The sequence below is a fragment of the Balaenoptera physalus genome (genome assembly GCF_965194825.1).
Source record: "Balaenoptera physalus genome assembly, chromosome: 19".
NCBI classification, from domain to species: Eukaryota; Metazoa; Chordata; class Mammalia; order Artiodactyla; family Balaenopteridae; genus Balaenoptera; species Balaenoptera physalus.
This window is the reverse complement of record NC_138900.1, coordinates 55,159,409-55,180,881: the sequence shown is the minus strand read 5'-3', so window position 1 is coordinate 55,180,881 and position 21,473 is coordinate 55,159,409. Positions and strand designations below refer to the sequence as shown.

Below are 21,473 nucleotides of genomic sequence, written 5' to 3'. Positions count from 1 at the left end.
ATGCAGGTAGATTAAACCATTAATTTACCAAGTCGGTGACAAATCAATTTTTAAAAATTATTTAGTGGGTTAGAAGGAACTTTTAAAAAGGTTTAAACATATGCAATAAGTTATATACTCATTATAATAAATGTGAACAATACAGAAATCTGAAAATAAAAAGTGATCCTCCCCACTGAATACCCACCAGAAGGTTACTAGTCTGTGGTTAGTTTGTATGTATATACAGGTCTACTTTTTTTTTTAACCCAAATGAGATTGTATTAAGCATATTATGTACTTTGTTTTTTCCACTTAAGAACATCTTGTACAAAAATATACGTGCATGAGATTGGTAAAATAAAATGGAACATCCCCACAAAGGATTATTAGGTAGATGTAAAAAGAAGGAGGAAGATGTCTGTGAACTGCTATGGAGTGATCCCTGTGATAATTGTTAAATGAGAAAAACAAGGTGTTAAGTATATAAAATGTGCTACTTTTGTGTAAGAACTAATAAAAAATAAGAAAATATGCAAATGTATACTTAATTTTGCAAAGAAAGAAACATAGGAAGGATAAACCGGAAAGTACTGAGGTTGGTTACCTCCCAGGGTAGGTGGGAAACAGGGTGCAGGGTGGGGGCCTGGGGGGTAGTGGTATTTCTGGCCTGACTTTGTGTAGTTTTGACTTTTAGAACAATGTAAACATTTTGCATATTCAAATATAGAATAAAACCATCAGGAAAAGGGGGGAACGTTCAGTGGAACACTATGAGACATAATCTAGTTGTGTTTCGTATGAATGACAGCTTTGCTGCAGGGGAAGAAGGAGGAACACACCCAGGGGCTTCTGATCTCAGTATGTAGACTCCACCTTCAGTCGAAGACACAAGGAAATGTGAACAAACATTGACCCCTAATTAGCAAGTTTGTTTTTCACAGTGGTATGGACAGTTGCTTTCTGTGTACCCCAGGATTGAGTAAAGGAGTAAATATATTGAGGATAAATTTGCCACTTATAAAACCAGGCTCTGAAATTTCAGTTTTCCGAACTTGGCAAACTTGTCATGTCAGCGAAGGGCATATTTATCTGATGATTTCAGAAGGAACAATAAAATATTTAAATTATTGTGACTGTATTTCCTTTTTAAGAAGACACTTGATTGATTCAAGTTTTTGTTCATAAGACCTAAGACTCATTGCACTCTAGGGGGGATTGTCATTGACTCAGGTGTAATAGTGGTCGTATCCAGTACATTGATTGCAAACAACAGGAATTGACCGTGGCTAACTTGGGCAAAAGGAGTTTGTTGGAAGGCCACTGGGGCCTGTAGAGTTGGCAGGAGGCTGCCAGCTGGAGGCAGGGTGGAGGCCAGGTTGTAGGGACCCAGCAGCAGCCAGTCCCTCCGCTGGAACAGGAATCATGTGGCCAGGACGCTGCTGCTCCTGAGATGAGGGACGTCCAGCCATTCCCCTCCTTGCTCAAGACTCAGTATTCCCGGAGGATCAGATTGGCTGAGCTTAGGTCACAGGCCTGCCGGCTGTACTGAGGCAGAAGATGTGCTGAGTGGCCTTCACCAAGGGTTACTCTCCCACCAACAATAGGAGGAGAAAGGGTCTAATTATAAATTACATAAACGAGTGAAGAATTGATGGGTCACAGTTACTTCTCGCGCCCCCCCCAAAAAAAAAAACACAAAGGTTTGTTCAGCAATGGTGTCCTTCATTTCTAGTGTAAGAGTGATTTTATGTACATTAGACTCATTTGATCCTCACAAAAGTGTGAGCTGAGAATGTTTGGGACGTGGCAGTCCAGGACTCATCACGGGTCTCCCACTTTACAGTCTAGTGGGCTTGCCACTCTGCCCCCCTGCATTTGGCCTGGTCTGTCTCAGTTTGGGCTGTTTTTTCTTCCAGGTTACATAAGGACAGGCTCAATCTTTCTGGCCCAAACACAGGACCGGCTGATCTCCCTGAAGCGCATCAATTCAAGGCTGAAGTACGTATGAGGCTAGAAGCCTGTCCTGACTTTACTGTCAGCTGACCTCTGCCAGAGGGCAGTGAATGTCATTGTCCCCCTGTGTTCTGTGGCAGTGTTATAGGCATCCCCTCCGAGATCATCTCCCCCAAGAAAGTGGCCGAACTTCACCCTCTCCTCAATGTACACGACCTGGTGGGGGCCATGCATGTCCCCGAGGATGCAGTGGTGTCCTCCGCTGATGTGGCTCTTGCCCTGGCAAGTGCTGCCTCCCAAAATGGTAAGTAGGCTTTGGGGTTAGGAAGGAAGAGGTCGTCTAAGAAAGCATCTCTCAGTAGGCAGGAACACCAACCAACTTCCATATTGGGACACTGGCTCCTAGAATTTTTGTCTTAATATAGTATCTGTTAATAAATATTTTTCCTCAGGGCCACATTTTTCTTATTAAGTTCCAAGGAACTGCTTTTAGTCCTGTTTAAAGCACTTCAGATTTAAGGGCATTTTCTCCCCCACAGGACTTGAGAAGCTCTAAGGTTGAAACACACCTTGGGGATTTAATCCGCAGCTTGGATCATATCCTGATGTTGGAATGAATGGGGGGAAGACTAATCAGTGTCCATGGTGTTATATACTTTGGATGAACTGATTCATGATGTACGGAGATTAGGATTTAAGGATGCCCTATGGCACTTTTTCTCTCCTACCCCTTTTATGATCCCTGGAATTTTTTTTTTTGGCCATGCTGCATGGCATGTGGGACCTTATGTCCCTGACCAGGGATCGAACCCGTGCCCCCTGCAGTGGAAGCGTGGAGCCCTGAACACTGGACCGCCAGGGAATTCCCATGATTCCTGGAATTTGATTACATACTAAAGTCAGTTTTTTCAGTTGGCCTGGTATTTTCAGTCTTGGGAAAGGTCCATTTACACAGTCTCAGGATGCGGTTCCAGGAGTTTTTTGGTTTTTAAAATTAAAGGCCATCATCAACCTGGCCTCTTCCGTGTTCCTTGAGAGTCTGCTGCAGATGCCTAATTCTGAAACATCAGATGGTGATGCCCCAACTCTTTGTTTACCTTGGAACAGGTGTTCAGATCTATGACCGGACAAGTATTCTTCATGTTATGGTGAGGAAAGGTCAAGTCACTGGTGTGGAGACTGATAAAGGACAGATCCAGTGCCACTATTTTGTCAACTGTGCCGGTCAGGTAGGTTAGCGACAATACTGGGTCACTGCTTTTCTTATTTAACTTTTGTCTCCAGGACTTTTTTTGTGGGGTGGGGGTGGGGGGTGGTACAGACATATAGTTAATATTGTGATGGACTAAGCAAATGTCAGGGACCACATTGTTTCTTGTTTGGACAGGAAAACTCAGAATTCTCTCACTCCAAATCGGAAGCCTGTTCTTATTCCTCAAATAGTAGCCTGGGTGACCTTTTCCTTCCTCCCCCCTGGCTAATTGGCACTGTCCTGGTCAGGAAGGCCAGGAGAGAGTTGGGCATTGACAGAAATCAGTCCTTGGCGTCAGGTCTGTCTGTGGTGTTTCATTTCATCCTACCACCCAGCAGATGAGTATTAGGCTGTTTTATTGTGTCAGGAGCGTGGATTCAGTTTCCAGGACACTAAACTGCTGCTGCTTTGAAGGCAGGTTGGTCCCTTGCTTCCCACTCCACAGTCCTAAGGGGGGCCTAGGAGTACTTGCTGCCATGTGGAGTTCTTTATGATTGGTATTTGGGGTTTGTGGTTGAGGCCAGGCGTTTTGTTAGAAGGGCCTCACTTGCCCCCCACGAGCTCCTTTCACGAGCTGGTAAGTCTGTCTTCTGCTGCTCGGAAAGCAGGCTTTGTGGTTTAAAGGCTGGAGTGTTGCTCCTCGTCCAATACCTGAACTAAAGCAGGCTGGAACTTGGCTTCCCACAGCTGACGTGGAGGCAAGAGCGCACAGAAGCCACTTGAAATTAAACTCTTTTCAAGAGGCTGCACTTGCTCATTTGTCTTTCTGTTCCTCTTCCACCCACAAATCAATCTGTCCGTTTGTAGTGGGCATACGAGCTGGGTCTGTCCAACGAGGAGCCGGTTAGTATCCCGTTACATGCCTGCGAACACTTCTACCTTCTGACTCGCCCCTGGGAGACCCCTCTGCAGAGCAACACACCAAGTGAGGACTTGCACTTTGTTTTTAATCTTGTTTCCTTGCCCCTGTTCTGTCCTCTGCAAAGGAAGGCTTTCTGCTAAGGACAGACTGCACTGGAAGAGTCTTTTCTTTTCGTTTCTTTTCTGAAGCATGGTACAGGGAGGTGGACCCCATTCTAACTTGACTTTAATAACTCTTTATGAAAGGATGGACAAAGTGGGCATTGCACTTAAGCAGTTTTGTTTGTTTGCAAGCTAACGGGTAGTCCCAAACAGAGGTCTAAACTGAGAGTGTTTGGAACGTAACCTAGAGTTCTTGACTTAATGCTACACATTGTGGAGATGTCACAGGTGAGCTATAAACTCGGGCTGTTCAGAGACTCCCAGCGCTGTAGGGAGGGTTTGATACCACTTGGAGGCCTTCATCCCTGGAGTGGGCTCCGCAGTCCCCGCTTCTCTCTGGCTTTCACATGGCACAGTGGCAGTTAAGCAGTTTGATTCTGAGAACTAGTCAAAGCTTCTAGGTAAGTGATCTGGTTAGGGATAATCTGAGAAACAGTCTCCACTGTAAATCTGAAAGGGAGGATCCTCCCCCATGACCGGGAACAGTATTTTAAAGCTAATGAATGCCTGTGTTCACTGAATGCTGTTTGGTTAATAAGTCCAATTTTGGGTGTTTCTGTTTTGCTGCTTTTTCTGTCCATTTAGACAGCTGGCTTGCCTCTCAACCCTGTCTTCTCCTCTACCCCCAACCCCCTTGTCATTTCTCTTCCTCAGCTATTGTGGATGCCGATGGAAGAATTTATATTCGGAACTGGCAGGGTGGCATCCTGTCTGGGGGCTTTGAGAAGAACCCAAAACCAATTTTCACTGAGGGCAAGAACCAGCTGGAGATTCAGAATCTACAGGAAGACTGGGATCACTTTGGTGTGTGAACTAGATTATAACAATATTGCCTTATATTTGTCTAAGATGTTACACTTTAAAGCCTTTTCAGGAACACAGGCATACCTCATTTTATTGTGCTTCACAGATACTGAGTTTTTTTTTTGGTTTGGTTTTTCAATTTTTTTTTTTTTTTTGAAGTATAGTTGATTTAGTGTCATGCCAAACTCTGCTGTATGATACTGAGTTTTTTATAAATTGAAGTTTGTGTTGAACAAGTCTGTTGGTACTATTTTCCAACAGCATTTTCTCACTTTGTCTCTCTGGCACATTTTGGTAATTCTAACAATGTTTCAAGCTTTTTAATTGTTATGGTTGTTACGGGGATCTGTGATCAGTGCTTTTTGTTGTTACTGTTGCAAAAGATATGATTTGCTAAAGGCTCAGATGATGATTAGCATATTTTAGCAGTAAAGGTTTTTTTTGGTTTGTTTTTGTTTTTTACTTTTTTTTAGAAGTTTTTAGTAATACACTGAAGTCTAAGTAGAAAATTTTTTTAAATGATCTTTTTTTTGAGGTATAATTGATGTACCATATACAAGTTTCATGCATACAAACAATATAGTGATTCACAATTTTTAAAAGTTACGTTCCACTAATAGTTATTATAAAATATTGACTACATTCTGTGTTGTACAATACATCCTTGTAGCTTATTTTTTTTATACATAGTAGTTTGTACTTCTTGATTCCCTACCCCTATCTTGTCCCTCCCCTTTTCCCTCTCCCCAACAATAACCACTAGTTTGTTCTCTGTATCTGTGAGTCTGTTTCTTTTTTGTTATATTCACTAGTTTTTCTTTTTTAGAGTCCACATATAAGTGATAACATACAGTGTTTGTCTTTCTCTGACTCATTTCACTAAGCATAATACCCTTCAAGTCCATCCATGTTATTGCAAATGGCAAAAGTTTTTTTTTTTAAGAGCTGAGTAGTATTCCATTGTGTGTGTGTGTGTGTGTGTATATATACACACACATCTTCTTTAGCCATCTGTTGATGAACACCTAGGTTGCTTGCACATCTAGCCAAGTAGTTTTTAATTTACATTGTTTTTGGTTATGTACATTGTTTTCTTAGACATAATGCTATTGTACATACAGTACACTATAGTATAGTGTGAACAAAATTTTTATATGTACTGAGAAACCAAAAAATTCACGTGACTCTCTATATTGTGATATTCACTTTATTGCGGTGGTCTAGAACTGAACTGAGGTATACCTGTAGTTCCTTATTTGATCTTTGTAACAGCCCCTTTTGGTGGTTACAGAGGGTAGTCTACAGAGTTTGTCTGATCTAAGGAAACAGTTATTGGTGAGCAGATTCAGGGACCTAAAATTAAAATCTTGGTTTAAGGGACTTTTGGCTTATCACTTATTCGCCTAAAATCATTGCTGAAATTTTAGGCTGGGAGGAAACCTTCTTTTGATAGGACTTCATTTAAAATTGAAGAGAATTTTAAGAAGCAAAATAGTTTCATTAATATGTTCTTTTACTCAATTTTTAAATAATTTTAATTTAATTTATCAAATAGGTAATATAGTCACATGGTTCCAAATTCAAAAGGTATGAAAGGGTCTATAGTGAAGAGTGTCCTTCCTTCCACTTGGACTTAAAATTTTTTTTCTTTAAATTTAGGAAATTTCAAACTTTTAAAAGTGAAGAGAATAATATAAAGAAATCCCATGTACCTACCAGCCAGCTTCAGTCTGGCTTCATCTTTACCACTGTCCCCCTGGATCATTCCCTGATGAGGGACTTACCTTAAAACAGGCTGAGGATCTGTCTTTTGCAGCTGTTCCAACTTAGGAAAACATTGCCTTTTATTGCACATCTCTTTGGGGGTCATTTAAGAGCTTTTCCGTGAGTCCTGATCCCTTTGAGATTCTATAGCCAGATGTAGTATTTGCTCTTCCAGAGCTCCTTTCCCTTCGAAAGAGTATCTTTTTTCCTCCGTCTTTATGCCAAGAACTCTGTAGGAATGTCCCATACTTCCCCAAGGCTTCTGCTTCTGATAGATGGCCCAGTTGGCTCATCTTAGAAAACCTCCACAAAACATTTTCTGAAAGGAGAGGGGGACTAGAAAAGTGTAAGGGGTAGGGAGTTTTGAATCTCCTAAAGCTGAGGACTGTGTTTGGGTCTGTTTTTGTTGCTCAGAGCCCCTGTTGAGTTCCCTGCTGCGTAGGATGCCAGAACTGGAGACTCTGGAGATCATGAAGTTGGTGAATTGCCCCGAGACCTTCACCCCAGACATGAGGTGCATCATGGGCGAGTCCCCTTCAGTGCGGGGCTACTTCGTCCTGGCGGGAATGAACTCTGCTGGCCTTTCGTTTGGTGGAGGAGCTGGAAGGTAAGTCTTTCCCACTCAGGTTCGGCTTGCAGGGCTTCTTCCTTTCTGGAATTACTTCTGGTTCATAGGGTTTGTGATATACCTAACCCAGTATGTTCATAATAAGAGGAAGACACATGTCATGAGAGAGTTGTCCCCTTGAAAGTACTTGCCATGGGAGGCTCTCCCCGTGTTCCAGACACGTCATTGTACAGAATGTTTTTGGAACTCCTCTTTTTGAGTTAGCCTTGGAGCCAGTGGGATGTTCTTCTGTACTACTTCAGTCATAACAAATGTTGGTCCTTTGAATATGTATTCGAGTTTGGAAATAGCCAAGTGTGGCGAGTGAAGTAAAAGATCATGCTGATCACACAAGTTTTTATTTTCAAATTTGGTACTTAGAAAAATTAAGCAAGGGACTTCCTTGGTAACACAGTGGTTAAGGATCTGCCTGCCAATGCAGGGGACACGGGTTCGAGCCCTGGTCCGGGAAGATCCCACATGCCGCAGAGCAGCTAAGCCCGTGCACCACAACTACTGAGCCTGCACTCTAGAGCCCACGTGCCACAACTACTGAAGCCTGTGTGCCACAACTACTGAAGCCTGTGTGCCACAAATACTGAAGCCCGCATGCCTAGAGCCCATGCTCCGCAACAAGAGAAGCCACCGCAATGAGAAGCATGTGCACCACAACAAAGAGTAGCCCCCTCTCACTGCAACTAGAGAAAAGCCTGTGCGCAGCCACGAAGACCCAATGCAGCCAAAAATAAATAAATTAAAAAGAAAAATTAAGCCAGTGTTGAAAGGACAAATACTGTATAATTCCATCCATATGAATACTTACAGTAGTCTAATTCATAGAGCCAGACGAAGAATGGTGCTTGCCAGGGGCTAGGGTAAGGAGGGAGTAGGGAGGGGCTGCTTAGTGGATATAGATGTTTGTTTGATGAAAAGAATTCTGGAGGTGGATGGTGGTGAAAGTTACAGATAATGTGAAAGTGCTTAATACCCCTGAAGTATACACTTGTAAATGGTTAAGATGGTAAATTTTATGTTGTGTGTTTTTTACCACAATTTAAAAAAATTTTTTATTAATTGACCAGTGTTCTTGAGTGAATTGTAGAATGGCTCTGAAGACAGTTATGGAGTAGAAGTTACCAAAAATGTTTGGAGCAAAGGCGATATGGCCAGATAACTGTATAACCTCCTGAGGTGACTTTTTACAGGAAAAAACAGAAAAACAAAAAAAACCCCATAAAAACAAACAAAAAAACCCATTGGATGTATAGAGTACATTTGTATGTATATTTTAGTCTTATTTCTTCATAGTTGTGGCTTATCTGTATACTTTCTAGGGAATCTTATCATTAGAGCTCATATCCTCATAGTGGTCTTGTGAGAGCAGTAGATGGATATAATTTGTTTCTTCTAGAAGTTAAGGAAATTGCCCAGAATTGCTCAACCACTCTTGACAAGATAGAGTCTTGCGATTCTGTTGGAGCTTGATTCCCAGTACAGCGCTGAGAGTATCACGGTGCTGAGAGGCCCAGCAACTTCCCCCATCTACACAGGTACCTCGCTGAGTGGATGGTGCACGGCTATCCCTCAGAAAGTGTCTGGGAACTGGACCTGAAGCGTTTTGGAGCCCTCCAGAGCAGCCGGACCTTCCTGCGCCACCGTGTCATGGAAGTCATGCGTAAGTGAAGCTTTATCCCCGTTGCCCGTCGTTGCAGGCATCTGACTGGTTCTGTCATCCAGAGGGGCAGATTCTTCCTTGGTTCTTTAGTAATTGCTTTGAGTTGGGCTTCTGAGTTTGGCTGTTTCAGGCCTGTGTTGGGGGCATTATGCCCACGTGACATTGCTGGAACATTTTCTTTAGTGTGCCGTATCTTCCTTACCTCCGGGACCAGGAAAGTGGACTAGGACGTACAGGTGGTGATTCCTGTCAGACTCCTGGCAGCAGCTTCTTGAACATTCCCAGCATTGCCTCCTTTCCACTTTGCTGTGTCAGAATGAATGCTCTCACTCCCCACTTGGTCTTTGAGATCATGGTTTGCTTTCCAAGGCAGAGAATTTGCCAAGTTAGTCTCAAAGCTTCAGGCTCCTTTGAGTGACTCTCGTCATTAACCCATCCTATGCTAGCAAGTTAGGAAACCATTTCTCATGTAAATACCAAACATACATTCCTGCTCTTTCTCCTTGTTTTTGCTTCTCTCTGACTTTGAAGGATTGGACGCTTTTACCTTGTTACTACTTTGTCGTGGCTTTATTTTCCAGTGAGCCCTTTAGAGATAGCTTTTGAATCAGGAAGTGAACCAAATCAGATTGTAATTTCATTTTTCTATACCGAGGAACTATTTCCAGACTTGCCAAAATATACCTATTTGGGGAATAGTTATCCTCAGGACTACGATTCTGCATTGGTTGTGACCAGCATTATTGGTTAAGGATGGACTGCTGGTTTAGTAGCTGGAGGTTCCATTAGCAATGAGGCCTTTGGGTGACCTTTCACACCTGTGTGCTCACTTTTGGCCTGTGGCAGAGAATTCACGTCCATGGGAGTTAAAGGACCTGGAAGCACTATGTGTAACTGCTAAGGTTGTTTAGTGAATGTTTTGGTTACAGTGTTGAACTGTTAAGAGTCTAGGTTTCTACATCCATCGTTACTTTGGAAGCTGTGCAAATCGTTAATGAGCTGGAGCTTCTTCTTGATGATACAGTACTTTTGGTGGCCTTCTCTGATTCTCATGAGATGGAAGTTGCAGGCATGATAGAAAATGGGGAAAGGGAAAGTAGAACCTAAAGCCCAGAGGAGATTGTCACAGTATAAGGACGCCAGCTTGGTTTCCTTCTCTGTCACCTCCCAGTCTCCCCCCACGCTGATGTACCGCTTGTTTGGCCTGGTGTGAAGTCCGGTCTTCTCTCTGCAAGAGACTAGAGATCACACTCTTTCTGGATATTTTACTTATTACTGTTGCAGATTGGACATTAGGAGAAATGAATTCTGACCCTCCCTTTGTTATGTAAATAATGTCACTGGGACAATACTTTGCAACCTGTCAGATTTCAGAGCCACCAAATCAAGGTATGCTGTGTGCCCTTTTGCTTCAGAAATGGCTAAATATTAGGAAAAGTGTGTAACAGGTCTGAGAGTCCAACAACACAGTCACTGGAAAGAATCAGGTGCCATTTTTTCACACTTTGTAGCCACCTGTGTCCGTGTAGACGTAACCTTCATCTCTGCTGGGAGCTTAACAAGGTTTAGAACTCTGACCTTTCTCCCATTGTTTCTACCTACTAATTTGGAACAGTAATTATAAACAAAGATCTACAGTTGTTATGTGACTCACAGCTATATAAGTCTATGGAGGGGCGATACCAGCTCTTGCAATGTGATCCTTTCTTCTGGAACATTCCTGTCCAGGAATTGGCAAATTAGGCTACAGCAGTCTGAAAGCATGCTTTTTTGAATAGGAGCAACTCCAGAGGCCCATGGATATTGGTGCTCAGCTCTGTGCCTTGGGCTTTCATAGACTGCTCTTCTCTCTCCTAGCTCTGCTGTACGATCTGAAGGTTCCCCGTTGGGACTTCCAGACAGGAAGGCAGTTACGCACATCTCCTCTGTATGACCGGCTGGATGCACAAGGAGCCAGGTGGATGGAGAAACATGGATTTGAGAGGCCAAAATACTTTGTGCCACCAGACAAGGGTAAGAAGGCACATTCTCATTTTTGTTTTTTGGGTTTTTTTAGTCTTAAGAATAATAAACCTTGTTTTTAAATGTGTATAGCTAGTTTGTCTTCTGAGGAGAATAAATAATAAAAACCTATTATACTCTACTAAGCTATCAAGGAGACTCACCAGTACAAGTCCTCTCCTTTTCTGTCTTCCTTTGGTTTTCTCTGTCCTGTAGACCTCTTGGCCTTGGAGCAGAGCAAGACTTTTTACAAGCCAGACTGGTTTGAGATTGTGGAGTCCGAAGTCAAGTGCTGTAAGGAGGCCGTGTGTGTCATTGACATGTCCTCTTTCACAAAGTTTGAAATAACAGTAAGTATTTGGGAACCAAAAGAACAGATTTGGAAACTTGCATATTTATTGAATGCCTCTTGTTTTTCATCTGTCACTTCAAAACAGACTAAGAACTCTGATATATTTTAGTGTTTCACCTGTATTATAACATTTTCTGGAATTTTTAGCTCTTTGTTTCTGGTTCTTTATCTGCTTGCAGAGGCTCATTTGACACTAGAATCAATAGCTAGCTTTCTCTGGAGCTCATTGCAGTGGAGCAAATCTGCAAATACCGTTGCACGAGTACCGGCTAATTGAATTTTCTCCGCAAGTGACTTTGCTTGTCAGGCCGCACTACCGGCCAGAGGTTCTCACGTTTGTTCTCTCTGCTTCGTTCCCTAACCCTGCAGTCCACCGGGGATCAGGCGTTAGAAATTCTCCAATACCTCTTCTCCAATGACCTTGACGTGCCCGTGGGCCACATCGTGCATACTGGCATGCTCAACGAGGGTGGAGGGTACGAAAATGACTGCAGCATAGCACGGCTGAGCAAGCGCAGGTGAGCCGGCTGCCGCTCTGCTCCCTCCGCCTAATGGCTGTGGCGGAGCTGAGCCCTCAGCTCACCTCTCCAGGAAGCTGTAATAACACTGAGGACAAAAAACATTTCATTAAGTCAGGGCCAGTTCATTAGCAGCCCAGCACACACACACAAAAAATCACCAGGAGGAAAAAAAAAAAAAAACCCCACCAGATTATGTAAAACTTGGTGTGGAAAAATTAGTAACTCTACTGAGGAAAAATGCCTTATCTTATGTTAATAGGTCTGTATAATTTCTTGGCACTAGCAGAAAGCCAGAATCTTCTGTTTTGTCATTATGTGGTATATCCTAGAAGTATGTGCTGTTGGCCTTCCCTAAAAGCTAAGAGATCATTCACCAGTATTCTGTTCGTTGCTTTGAAACTAGCTGAGAACTTACTGCTTCCTGATCATTTTCCTGCTGCCTGGTTTTGATTACTTTTGGGTCTCACTTTCAGTTTCTTCATGATTTCTCCAACCGACCAGCAGGTCCACTGTTGGGCCTGGCTTAAGAAATACATGCCAGAAGACAGCAACCTGATTCTGGAGGATGTCACCTGGAAATACACTGGTAAGGGGGCCCTCTGCAGTCAGCTGAGCGAGGAAAAGCCAGCTGATCGAAGTTGATCCAGATCTGTCTTCTCCATTTGCCTTCTCTATATCTGATATTCAAAAATGAGTGTCAGAATTAGAATCTTGGAAGAGGCTCCTGGTCATAGAAAATTGATCTCTAATTCTTCCCCATGTTTTTATAAGTGAAGTGTGAATGAGTTAGTGCTTCAGTTTCTTTGTGTTTTGTTTACTGCTGTATCCCCTACAGCCAGCATAACAGAGTGCAAATATTTGTTGAATGAATGAGTGACTCATTATTAAAGTATTTTTATATTTATTACCTAAGTATTATTTTCTTCAAAATTTCCCCTTAGTTTCTTTTTCCTTTAATGAGTAAATACTTTTTAAGGATAGATAACTTAATTTCCGTATTATCTCTTCCTCAGCAGTCTTCTCAGGGAGCAACCCCTCCTCTTCTGCCACCCGATTCCAGCTTTAACCCCTCCCTACCCTCAATGGACCCCTGCCCCTCGCCTCCACCAGGCCCTCATCCTCAGTTCATCGTGGTAGCAAATATGATTACCTTCTTGCTACCAGATTAGAAAACTATAGAAGCTTATTGAAGCAAGCCTATTTTCTAGTCCATTTAAGGGTATTTGATGTGTAATTAGCTTAGGTGTTGTCGTCAACGTGACAGAATCCAGGCTGGGTGGGCAGCTCTCCTCAGGGCTCTCCTGGTACTGATTTGGGTTTGGGGCTTTTTCCATCATGTAGCCACATTGGGAAGAGGAGGGGAATGGGAATTGTTTTTGTTTTGTCTTGTTTTTAAATATTAATTTATTTATTTGGATGTGCCAGGTCTTAGTTGAGGCATGCAGGATTTTCATTGCAGCACACGGGATCTTTAGTTGCGGCATGTGGACTTCTTGGTTGCGGCATATGGGATCTAGTTCTCTGACCAGGGATCGAACCCGGGCCCCCTGCATTGGGAGCATGGAGTCTTAGCCACTGGACTATCAGGGAATTCCCGGGAACAGGAATTGTGCAGGGGGTTTTTGGCCAGCCCCGGGAGTGGGCTCCTATCCCCTGGCCTCATGATCCCAATCAAGTTGCAAAGGAGGCTGTGGAGTTTTGTCTTCCTTTGTACCCAGGAAGAGGCAACATACTAGCCAGGCTGTCAGATGCCAGGAGTCAGTAGCAGCATTTAGCAGCCCTGTCAGGAGAAGTGTATTTGCCAGAATCAAGGTCCACCCTAGGATTGCCTAAGCAAACGGACATTTTCATGGTCTTGCCACCCAGACCTGGCCATAGGTGAGCAAGTCCAGAACAGACCTTTCCCATTGGTTCAGCTATTCACCTGGAGCTGCCAGACATCTCTTGTTCTTTTCCGTTTAGCCCTCAATCTGATTGGTCCTCGAGCTGTGGATGTGCTGTCTGAGTTGTCCTATGCTCCTATGACTCCAGACCATTTCCCAAGTCTGTTTTGCAAGGTGGGTACTAGTAAAGTTCTAGTTTTTAAATAAGCAGGGAATATTTCTTTTATAGAGATGGCAATTACATGTTTTCACTATGGTGTTAATACCCACAAAGCGTGTTCTGACTTTTATTAAGCAAACAGAATGAGTAAATCCATTTCTTTATTTTTCAATCTTCATGTTCTTCTTGTTTAATACACATTGATATCTTTGAAGACCTAATTTCTCTGAATATCAGTTCTATATATTTATTGATTTCTGTAGAGGTGGATTAAATTTTTAAGTTATAGTATTATGACGCGGATGCCAAAAAATGCCAGTCGAGGTCAGGTCCCTTCTCCCCATGCAGTGCTTCCTCTTTTCCATACACAAAGTAACTTCTGTGTATGTGGCACCTTCAGGTAAGAAATGGTTTAGGTGAATCCCTAAACAACTTACTTTTCTTTCTTTCTTATACATTTTCTTTCTTATACTTGGCAACTAGAGCTGAGTGCAACAAATTGTAACTGAATAAAAGGAATGATAACTGAGCGCTCTGTGGGAAGTGGCTGACTGGAGAGGTCCAGACAGACATGTTTTGGCAGCCTGTAACAGGCAGCTTCGGGACAGTGACTGACGGGATGCTCTTTGAAGTGCAAACCGAAGTTAGGATCCACCTCTTAAGTGATTTTACAGCTCTCCTTTTTCTCCATGGCACAGTTAAAGCAACAGGAAACTCTGTTAGCTGGCAGCAGACCCTGTCACAGTACATTCTTTGCTCCTTGAAGAAGTAACCCACATGCGTGCGCCTGCGGTGTACTGCATTATGCCTGCTCCTCGTGGAAACAGTCTGCTTTAGGGCCGTCTGGGGCTTACCACTTCCCATTGCAGGAACGGTGATTGAGTCAGGGGCCCCTTTTGGGCAACTGAGCTGCTGGAAACATGTTTTGAACATGAGAAGCCCAGTCTCTTTCCCCAGGGTAGCAGGTGAACGGTGTTCTTTGGTCATTCGGCATCATCTTCTGTGGGGCAGGTACCCAGGACTTGTCTGCCAGGTCCTCCAGAGAACACATTTGCCTGGTCTTCATCGCTCCCGGCGTCTCTGACTAAAACAAATCTTTAGCACGACCTTGTAAAAAGAAGTATTTCATGCTTGTCAAAGACTTTGCCTCCACTTCCCTCCAGTAGCTTGGCTGGCACTCCTGAACTGGGGCTGTTCATGAGAAGAGGCATTGGAAAGGCTGTGCTCTGTTCCTAATGACCCCAATGCCTGGAAACAGACTGTCCTGAGGAAGAAATTTTTATTCACATGTATCTCCATTAGGGTCCAACACAGGGTACAGAGCTAATGAGAGGGGTTGCCTCAGGCATTCATTCCTCTAACAAACATGGAGGGGCCCACTTCCCCTGACGAGTTTCCACGATGACCTTCTCCCTTTGTTTCCACAGGAGATGAGTGTGGGCTACGCAAATGGGATCCGGGTGATGAGCATGACTCACACAGGAGAGCCAGGATTCATGCTTTATATTCCTATAGAGGTGAGAACCACGAGAGGATGGGTGCTGGCAGGGTTAGAGCGCCATGTCCGACCGGGCCTTGGTCACTGAGGTAGGCTGCGTTAAAGAGATTTTAATGTTTTTAGCTAAGTTACGTACTTTTTTTGTGTAGGTAATATATTTACATGGTCTAAAAATAAAAACCTCTAAAAAGTATTCAGTGCCACCCGACTAGTTCCCACCAACCACTACCAGTGATATAATTGTTAGTTTATATCATGTCAGATTTTTGTGCATATGGAAGCAAGTTCAAAGATGTATTCATAACCCTCTTTTTTAGAAACACAAATGGAGGCTTACTGCTGTTCTTCATCTTGATTTATTTTACTTAGCAATTTAGAGATTTTTCCCTGCCAGTACCTAAAGAAGAAAGAGCTTCCTTTTTCTTTTTTTCTTTGTTTTTTAATGAAATTGATATATTATGCCATTATATAGTTGAATCATAATTTATTTAACCAGTCTGGTACTAATAGACATTTATAGGGTTTCTAGTCTTTTGCTGTTATAAAAAATTCTGCAGTGTACAAGAGTGTCTTTTTCTTTATTGCTTGTACCAGCACACAGAGGTGTCAAACTTCGGGCTGATGGGTGCAGTTTCATGCAGGAGATCAAGCTACTTTTCAAAACCCATCTCACTCCGAGTAAAAGCCCATCTGCAGGGCCCACACAGCTCTGCCGACCCTTCTCCACACTGCTGCTCCTGATCTCACCCTGTCTTCTTGCCTCTCACTCCTTGCTGGACATGCTTCTGCCTCAGGGCCTTTCCACTTGCCCTTCCCCTTTCCTTGGCGTATCCCTCCCCCCGTAGAGCCTCCCAGGCTCACAGCCACACCTGCTTCAGGTCTTATTCACACCTCACCTTTTTTTTTTTTAATTAAAAAAAAAATTTTTTTGGCCATGCCGCACAGCCTGTGGGATCCTAGTTCCCCAGCCAGGGATTGAACCCACGTCCCCTGCAGTGGAAGCACGGAGTCTTAACCACTGGACCACCAGGGAGGTCCCCACACCTCACCTTTTGTTTTTGTTTTTTTTTAAGTTTATTATTTTTGGCTGCGTTGGGTCTTCGTTGCTGCCTGCACGGGCTTTCTCTAGTTGTGGCAAGCGGGGGCTACTCTTCGTTGCGGTGTGCGGGCTTCTCATTGTGGTGGCTTCTCTTGTTGCAGAGCACGGGCTTTAGGCGTGCAGGCTTCCGTAGTTGTGGCATGGGGGCTCAGCAGTTGTGGCTCACGGGCTCTAGAGTGCAGGCTTAGTAGTTGTGGCGCACAGGCTTAGTTGCTCCACGGCATGTGGGATTTCCTGGACCAGGGCTCAAACCCGTGTCCCCTGCATTGGCAGGCGGATTCTTAACCACTGCGCCACCAGGGAAGTCCCACCTCACCTTCTTGAAGAGACCTTATTTAAAGTTGCAGCCTCTGGCCCCCTCCTCCCTAGCCTCCTTCCCTGTTTTATTTTTCTCAAGAGTGCTTACCACTGTCTCATAGAATATATATTTTCTTTATCTTGTTCATCACATTACCCCTGTTTAAATGTAGGTTTGCTAAAGGCAGGGATATTTGTTTAACTTCTATATCCCCAGCAGTTAGAGAAATACTTGGCACATAGTAAACGCTTAATAAATGTTGCATGAATGAATGTTCTGGCAGTATCTTTTGTCCATTTTTGTATTGAATTATTGGTCTTTTCCCCCAATTCCTAGGCATTCTCTGAATCAGCCAGCCAGTCCTTACTATTAAGTTGTAAATTTTTTTTCCAGTTTGTCATTTGTCTTGATTTGTTTTTTTGCCACGTAGAAGGGTTTTTTTATACTTTTTTTTTTTTTTTGGCTGCATTGGGTCTTTGTTGCTGGGCGCAGGCTTTCTCTAGTTGTGGCAAGCGGGGGCTACTCTTCATTGCGGTGCATGGGCTTCTCATTGTGGTGGCTTCTCTTGTTGCGGAGCACGGGCTCTAGGCGCGTAGGCTTCAGTAGTTGTGGCATGTGGGCTCACTAGTTGTGGCTCACGGGCTCTAGAGCATAGGCTCAGTAGTTGTGGCACACGGTCTTAGTTGCTCTGTGGCATGTGGGATCTTCCCAGACCAGGTATGGAACCCGTGTCCCCTGGCAGGTGAATTCTTAACCACTCTGCCACCAGGGAAGTCCCAGAAGGGTTTTCTAAATTTTACTTTTTATTATGGAAATGTTTCATATGTTGCAAAAAATTTTTTTTGTAGGTGAATTGATGAATCTTTTGTGGCTTCTAGAGCTTAATACATAGAAGGGGCTTCCCCACTCCAGAGTTAAAAAATTTTTCCACTTCTGGTGCTTTTATAGTTTGTGTTGTTGCTATTTATGGGTTTGTGTGGTTTGTTTTTTCATATTTAAATGCTCCAACCTTTTGCACTGTCTCTTGGTACACTTTATGAGCTATGGATCAAACTACTTTTTCTAACATGGATGACCAGTTGATGTGAGATTCTACCTTTATCACATACTAAGTTTCTATATATATATAGATTTATTTCTGGACTTCTATTTGTGTATCCAGTATCACATTGTTTTAATTACTGAGTCTTTATTGTATATTTTAATACTTGGTAGTGCTTATCCTCCCTCATAGCTTGGAAAACTCTGGAAAAGAATAATTCCTGTTTCCTTATTTTTCCTTATAAACTTTTATGATCATCTAGTTAAAAACACCCTGAGTTTTTGGATTGTGTTATGTTTGTAAATTAGGAAGAATTGACATTCTTTTATATGTGTTGAATCTTACAATCAAAATATACCTTTCTTTAATGCGGGTTTTTATTTTTTTGGTGACCTTCAGAGGTATTTTGAAGTTTTCTTCATGTAGATGGTATACATTTCTTAAATTTATATGAATAATATTTTGGTGGTGTTGCTGTTGTGAATGGTATTCCGGTGTCTTCTGATTTATGAAAGCTTTTTTCCCTGTATATTAATGCTTTAACCTGTTTCCCTCCTAAACTATTTTACTGTTTATAGCTGTTTTTTAGTTGATTCTCTGGAATTTCCAGGGTTCAGTCTTACCATACACAAACAATAATAGTTTTTGTTTCTTAACAATTTTTATTCCTGCATTTTCTTTCCCTTGTCCAGTTGTGACAAGTAGCAGTGATCTTCAGCCTCGTCATGTTTTGACATTAGTCATACTACTCGTGGTCTTAGGTTTCTTTTTAATTATTAAATGAAGCATGGATTTACCAGCCCATGAAATTTTATCTGCTTTTCCACACCAGAAGTATTATAATAATATCAAGGTGAAGGGATTATTCATGATTCGAGAAGAGTTGATATGCATGTAGCTGATATGTTTTGCCTGTACTGAAGTGCCATATGGTCATTCAGGTGTTACCACCTGCTCCTGGGTCATTAATCAGCCAAGCCCATCAGGAGGGAGAAACCCTGTTTTCTACCCAATTTTCCTGGGCTGGTCCCATTTTTATGGTTTTCTGTGAGTCCAAGAGGTAATTTGTGCACTGCTTGGGTTCTTTTCAAGCTGGTTTTTGTCCTCAAGAAGCTTATACTTGTCTCTGAGGAGCTGCCTTCCAAAGCATGGTGGCAGATAGCAGATTGGTTTGTTCACACTCAATCCCTGGCATCTAGTGAGAAAATGAGTAAGTAGTGGGGACCCACTTTTCGCTTTGCTCTTCTCTAGCCCAAGATTACTCACCTGCTTTAAATCTTTCCTCCTTTGTCTTTTTAATTCAAGTACGGAGCATTCAGCTTGAGACACTGAACCTGCCCGAGATACAGCTTATTCTTACTCTCGTTTCCCAGCCAGTCTCCACTGGTCTCCTCCACCCACCTTTGCTATTTGCAGTGTTTCACTTACACACGTACCACAGGCTGTGTTGTACCCAATAGCTCAGACTCCCTTTTCCACATCTAAAGTTGTCTTGATCACAGTGGTCTGTTTAGTCAGTGCCTGTTCGGCTACAGTAGTGCAGTTTATAGAGCAACATACATTGCCAGGATAAAGAATTGCAATACCAATGAAGCAGATTTTTGTTTTTGTCTCCCCCCCCCCCTTTTTTTTTAATTTATTAAGCTTTGGCATTGGTTACTTTTATTTATTTATTTATTTATGGCTGTGTTGGGTCTTCGTTTCTGTGCGAGGGCTTTCTCTAGTTGCGGCAAGCGGGGGCCACTCTTCATCGCGGTGCGCGGGCCTCTCACTATTGCGGCCTCTCTCGTTGCAGAGCACAGGCTCCAGACGCGCAGGCTCAGTAATTGTGGCTCACGGGCCCAGTTGCTCTGCGGCATGTGGGATCTTCCCAGACCAGGGCTCAAACCCGTGTCCCCTGCATTGGCAGGCAGATTCTCAACCACTGCACCACTAGGGAAGCCCTCCCCTCCAGTTTTATTGAGATATAATTTACATACATCATTGTATAAGATTAAGGTGGACAGGATAATGGATTGACTTACATAGACTGTGAAATGATCACCACAATAAGTTTAGTTACTAGCATCCATCATCTCATATAGACACAATAAAAAGAAAAAATTTTTTTTTCCTTGTGATGAGAACTCTCAGGATTGGCTCTTAATTTTCATACGTATCCTACAGCAGTGTCACCTAGTCATCATGTTGTGCATTATATCCCCAGTACTTACCTTGTAACTGGAAGTTTGTACCTTTTGACCACCTTCCTCCAGTCCCCACCTGTAACCACAAATTGATCTCTTGGTCTGTGAGTTAGTTGCTATTTTGGTTTTATTGTTGTTCAGTTGTTTTTTTAAGATCCCACATATAAGTGAGATTATACAGTATCTGTCTTCCTCACTTCTCTGTGTCTTGTTTTCTGCTTTACTTTTACAGTTTTTAAAGTAAACAGTGTAGTTTGTTGTTGGGCTTTAGACTTAACAGAGTATGTTTAGATTATTTGCTTTCAATTTGGAAAACTTTTGTTCATTTAAGTTATGTGATACTTAAACGTGTCTGGAACCAAGAACAAAACAACATGAGAGACGGGATATTGTGGGATACGGGTAGGAGAGCTCTGATTTTCAGGGTCCTCTGTGACTCACTCTAGGTCTCTTAAGATATGCCATCATCTGTGTGACAGACCAGAGCTGTGCATGCACGTCTAGAGTTATGTGTAACACCAGTTTCACAGCATAGGCCAGTGCATAAGGGAAGGACCAAGTTCAGGGAACTGGGGCAAGAGAACAAAGCCAGTGGAGGGTGCATGGCTCTTGGAGAGGCAGTTACGAGACTGGTTGTTTACTGAGAGCTTCTGTGAGTTATTATTTAATAAGTGCTATACACTGAGATCCTAGACATTTTAGAGAAGTAAAGAGATAAGGGTGCTGCTTTCGTGGAGCTTAAGCCTGGGCTGCAGCACTTTGGTTCCTGAGGATCGTAGACAGCCTTCTCCCTTGTCCAGGTAACAGTGTCAGCCATCAGGCACTGCCAGACAGAGTCCATGTTTTAATTCTGAAGGTCTGCTGGTTACTGACCTTTTGTCTCTCCCTCTAGTATGCCCTGCACGTATACAACGAAGTGATGAGTGTTGGACAGAAATATGGAATCCGGAATGCTGGGTATTATGCTCTTCGTAGCCTCCGAATTGAAAAGTTTTTTGCCTTCTGGGGTCAGGATTTAAACACCCTCACCACACCCCTGGAATGCGGACGAGAGTCTCGGGTGAAGTTAGACAAGGTACTGTACCTGTGCGCACTCCACTCTGCCCTCAGCTTCCTGAGCAGGGAGCCTGCATGAGAACAGGAAGAGCTGAGGTGGGAGGAAAAGTGTATAGGTGTTGAGACCTCAAAATGTATCTATGGGATAAAACGCTTAATATGGAAACATCATAAATAGACAACACTTGTTTGGGGCACTTTGCTCTCTTTTAGACTGAGTGCTTTCTGGGCAGTTTTTCTGAGTTGATTGTGGTAATTCATTAATATGCCATGAATATATATGTACAAATGAGTCACTTTACATTCAACTGCCTAAT

The 21,473-nt window shown here is 42.9% G+C and overlaps 1 protein-coding gene across 6 annotated transcripts in view; it reads left to right on the top strand.

Annotated features, from left to right (window-relative positions):
* Positions 1-21,473, top strand: part of PDPR (pyruvate dehydrogenase phosphatase regulatory subunit) — a 42,098-nt gene that overhangs the window by 14,962 nt on the left and 5,663 nt on the right. For 4 of the 6 annotated variants that reach the window (XM_082439012.1, XM_082439010.1, XM_082439013.1 and 1 more), the window contains exons 4-17: positions 1,899-1,980; positions 2,076-2,239; positions 3,043-3,164; positions 3,995-4,112; positions 4,865-5,014; positions 7,193-7,385; positions 8,936-9,060; positions 10,918-11,073; positions 11,278-11,411; positions 11,783-11,931; positions 12,408-12,520; positions 13,897-13,991; positions 15,405-15,494; positions 20,993-21,175. In XM_082439012.1, the coding sequence (XP_082295138.1) occupies positions 1,899-1,980; positions 2,076-2,239; positions 3,043-3,164; positions 3,995-4,112; positions 4,865-5,014; positions 7,193-7,385; positions 8,936-9,060; positions 10,918-11,073; positions 11,278-11,411; positions 11,783-11,931; positions 12,408-12,520; positions 13,897-13,991; positions 15,405-15,494; positions 20,993-21,175 (1,874 nt within the window). The remainder of the gene's footprint in view (positions 1-1,898; positions 1,981-2,075; positions 2,240-3,042; positions 3,165-3,994; positions 4,113-4,864; positions 5,015-7,192; positions 7,386-8,935; positions 9,061-10,917; positions 11,074-11,277; positions 11,412-11,782; positions 11,932-12,407; positions 12,521-13,896; positions 13,992-15,404; positions 15,495-20,992; positions 21,176-21,473) is intronic. The other 2 variants (XM_082439014.1, XM_082439015.1) reach the window with 1 other exon arrangement.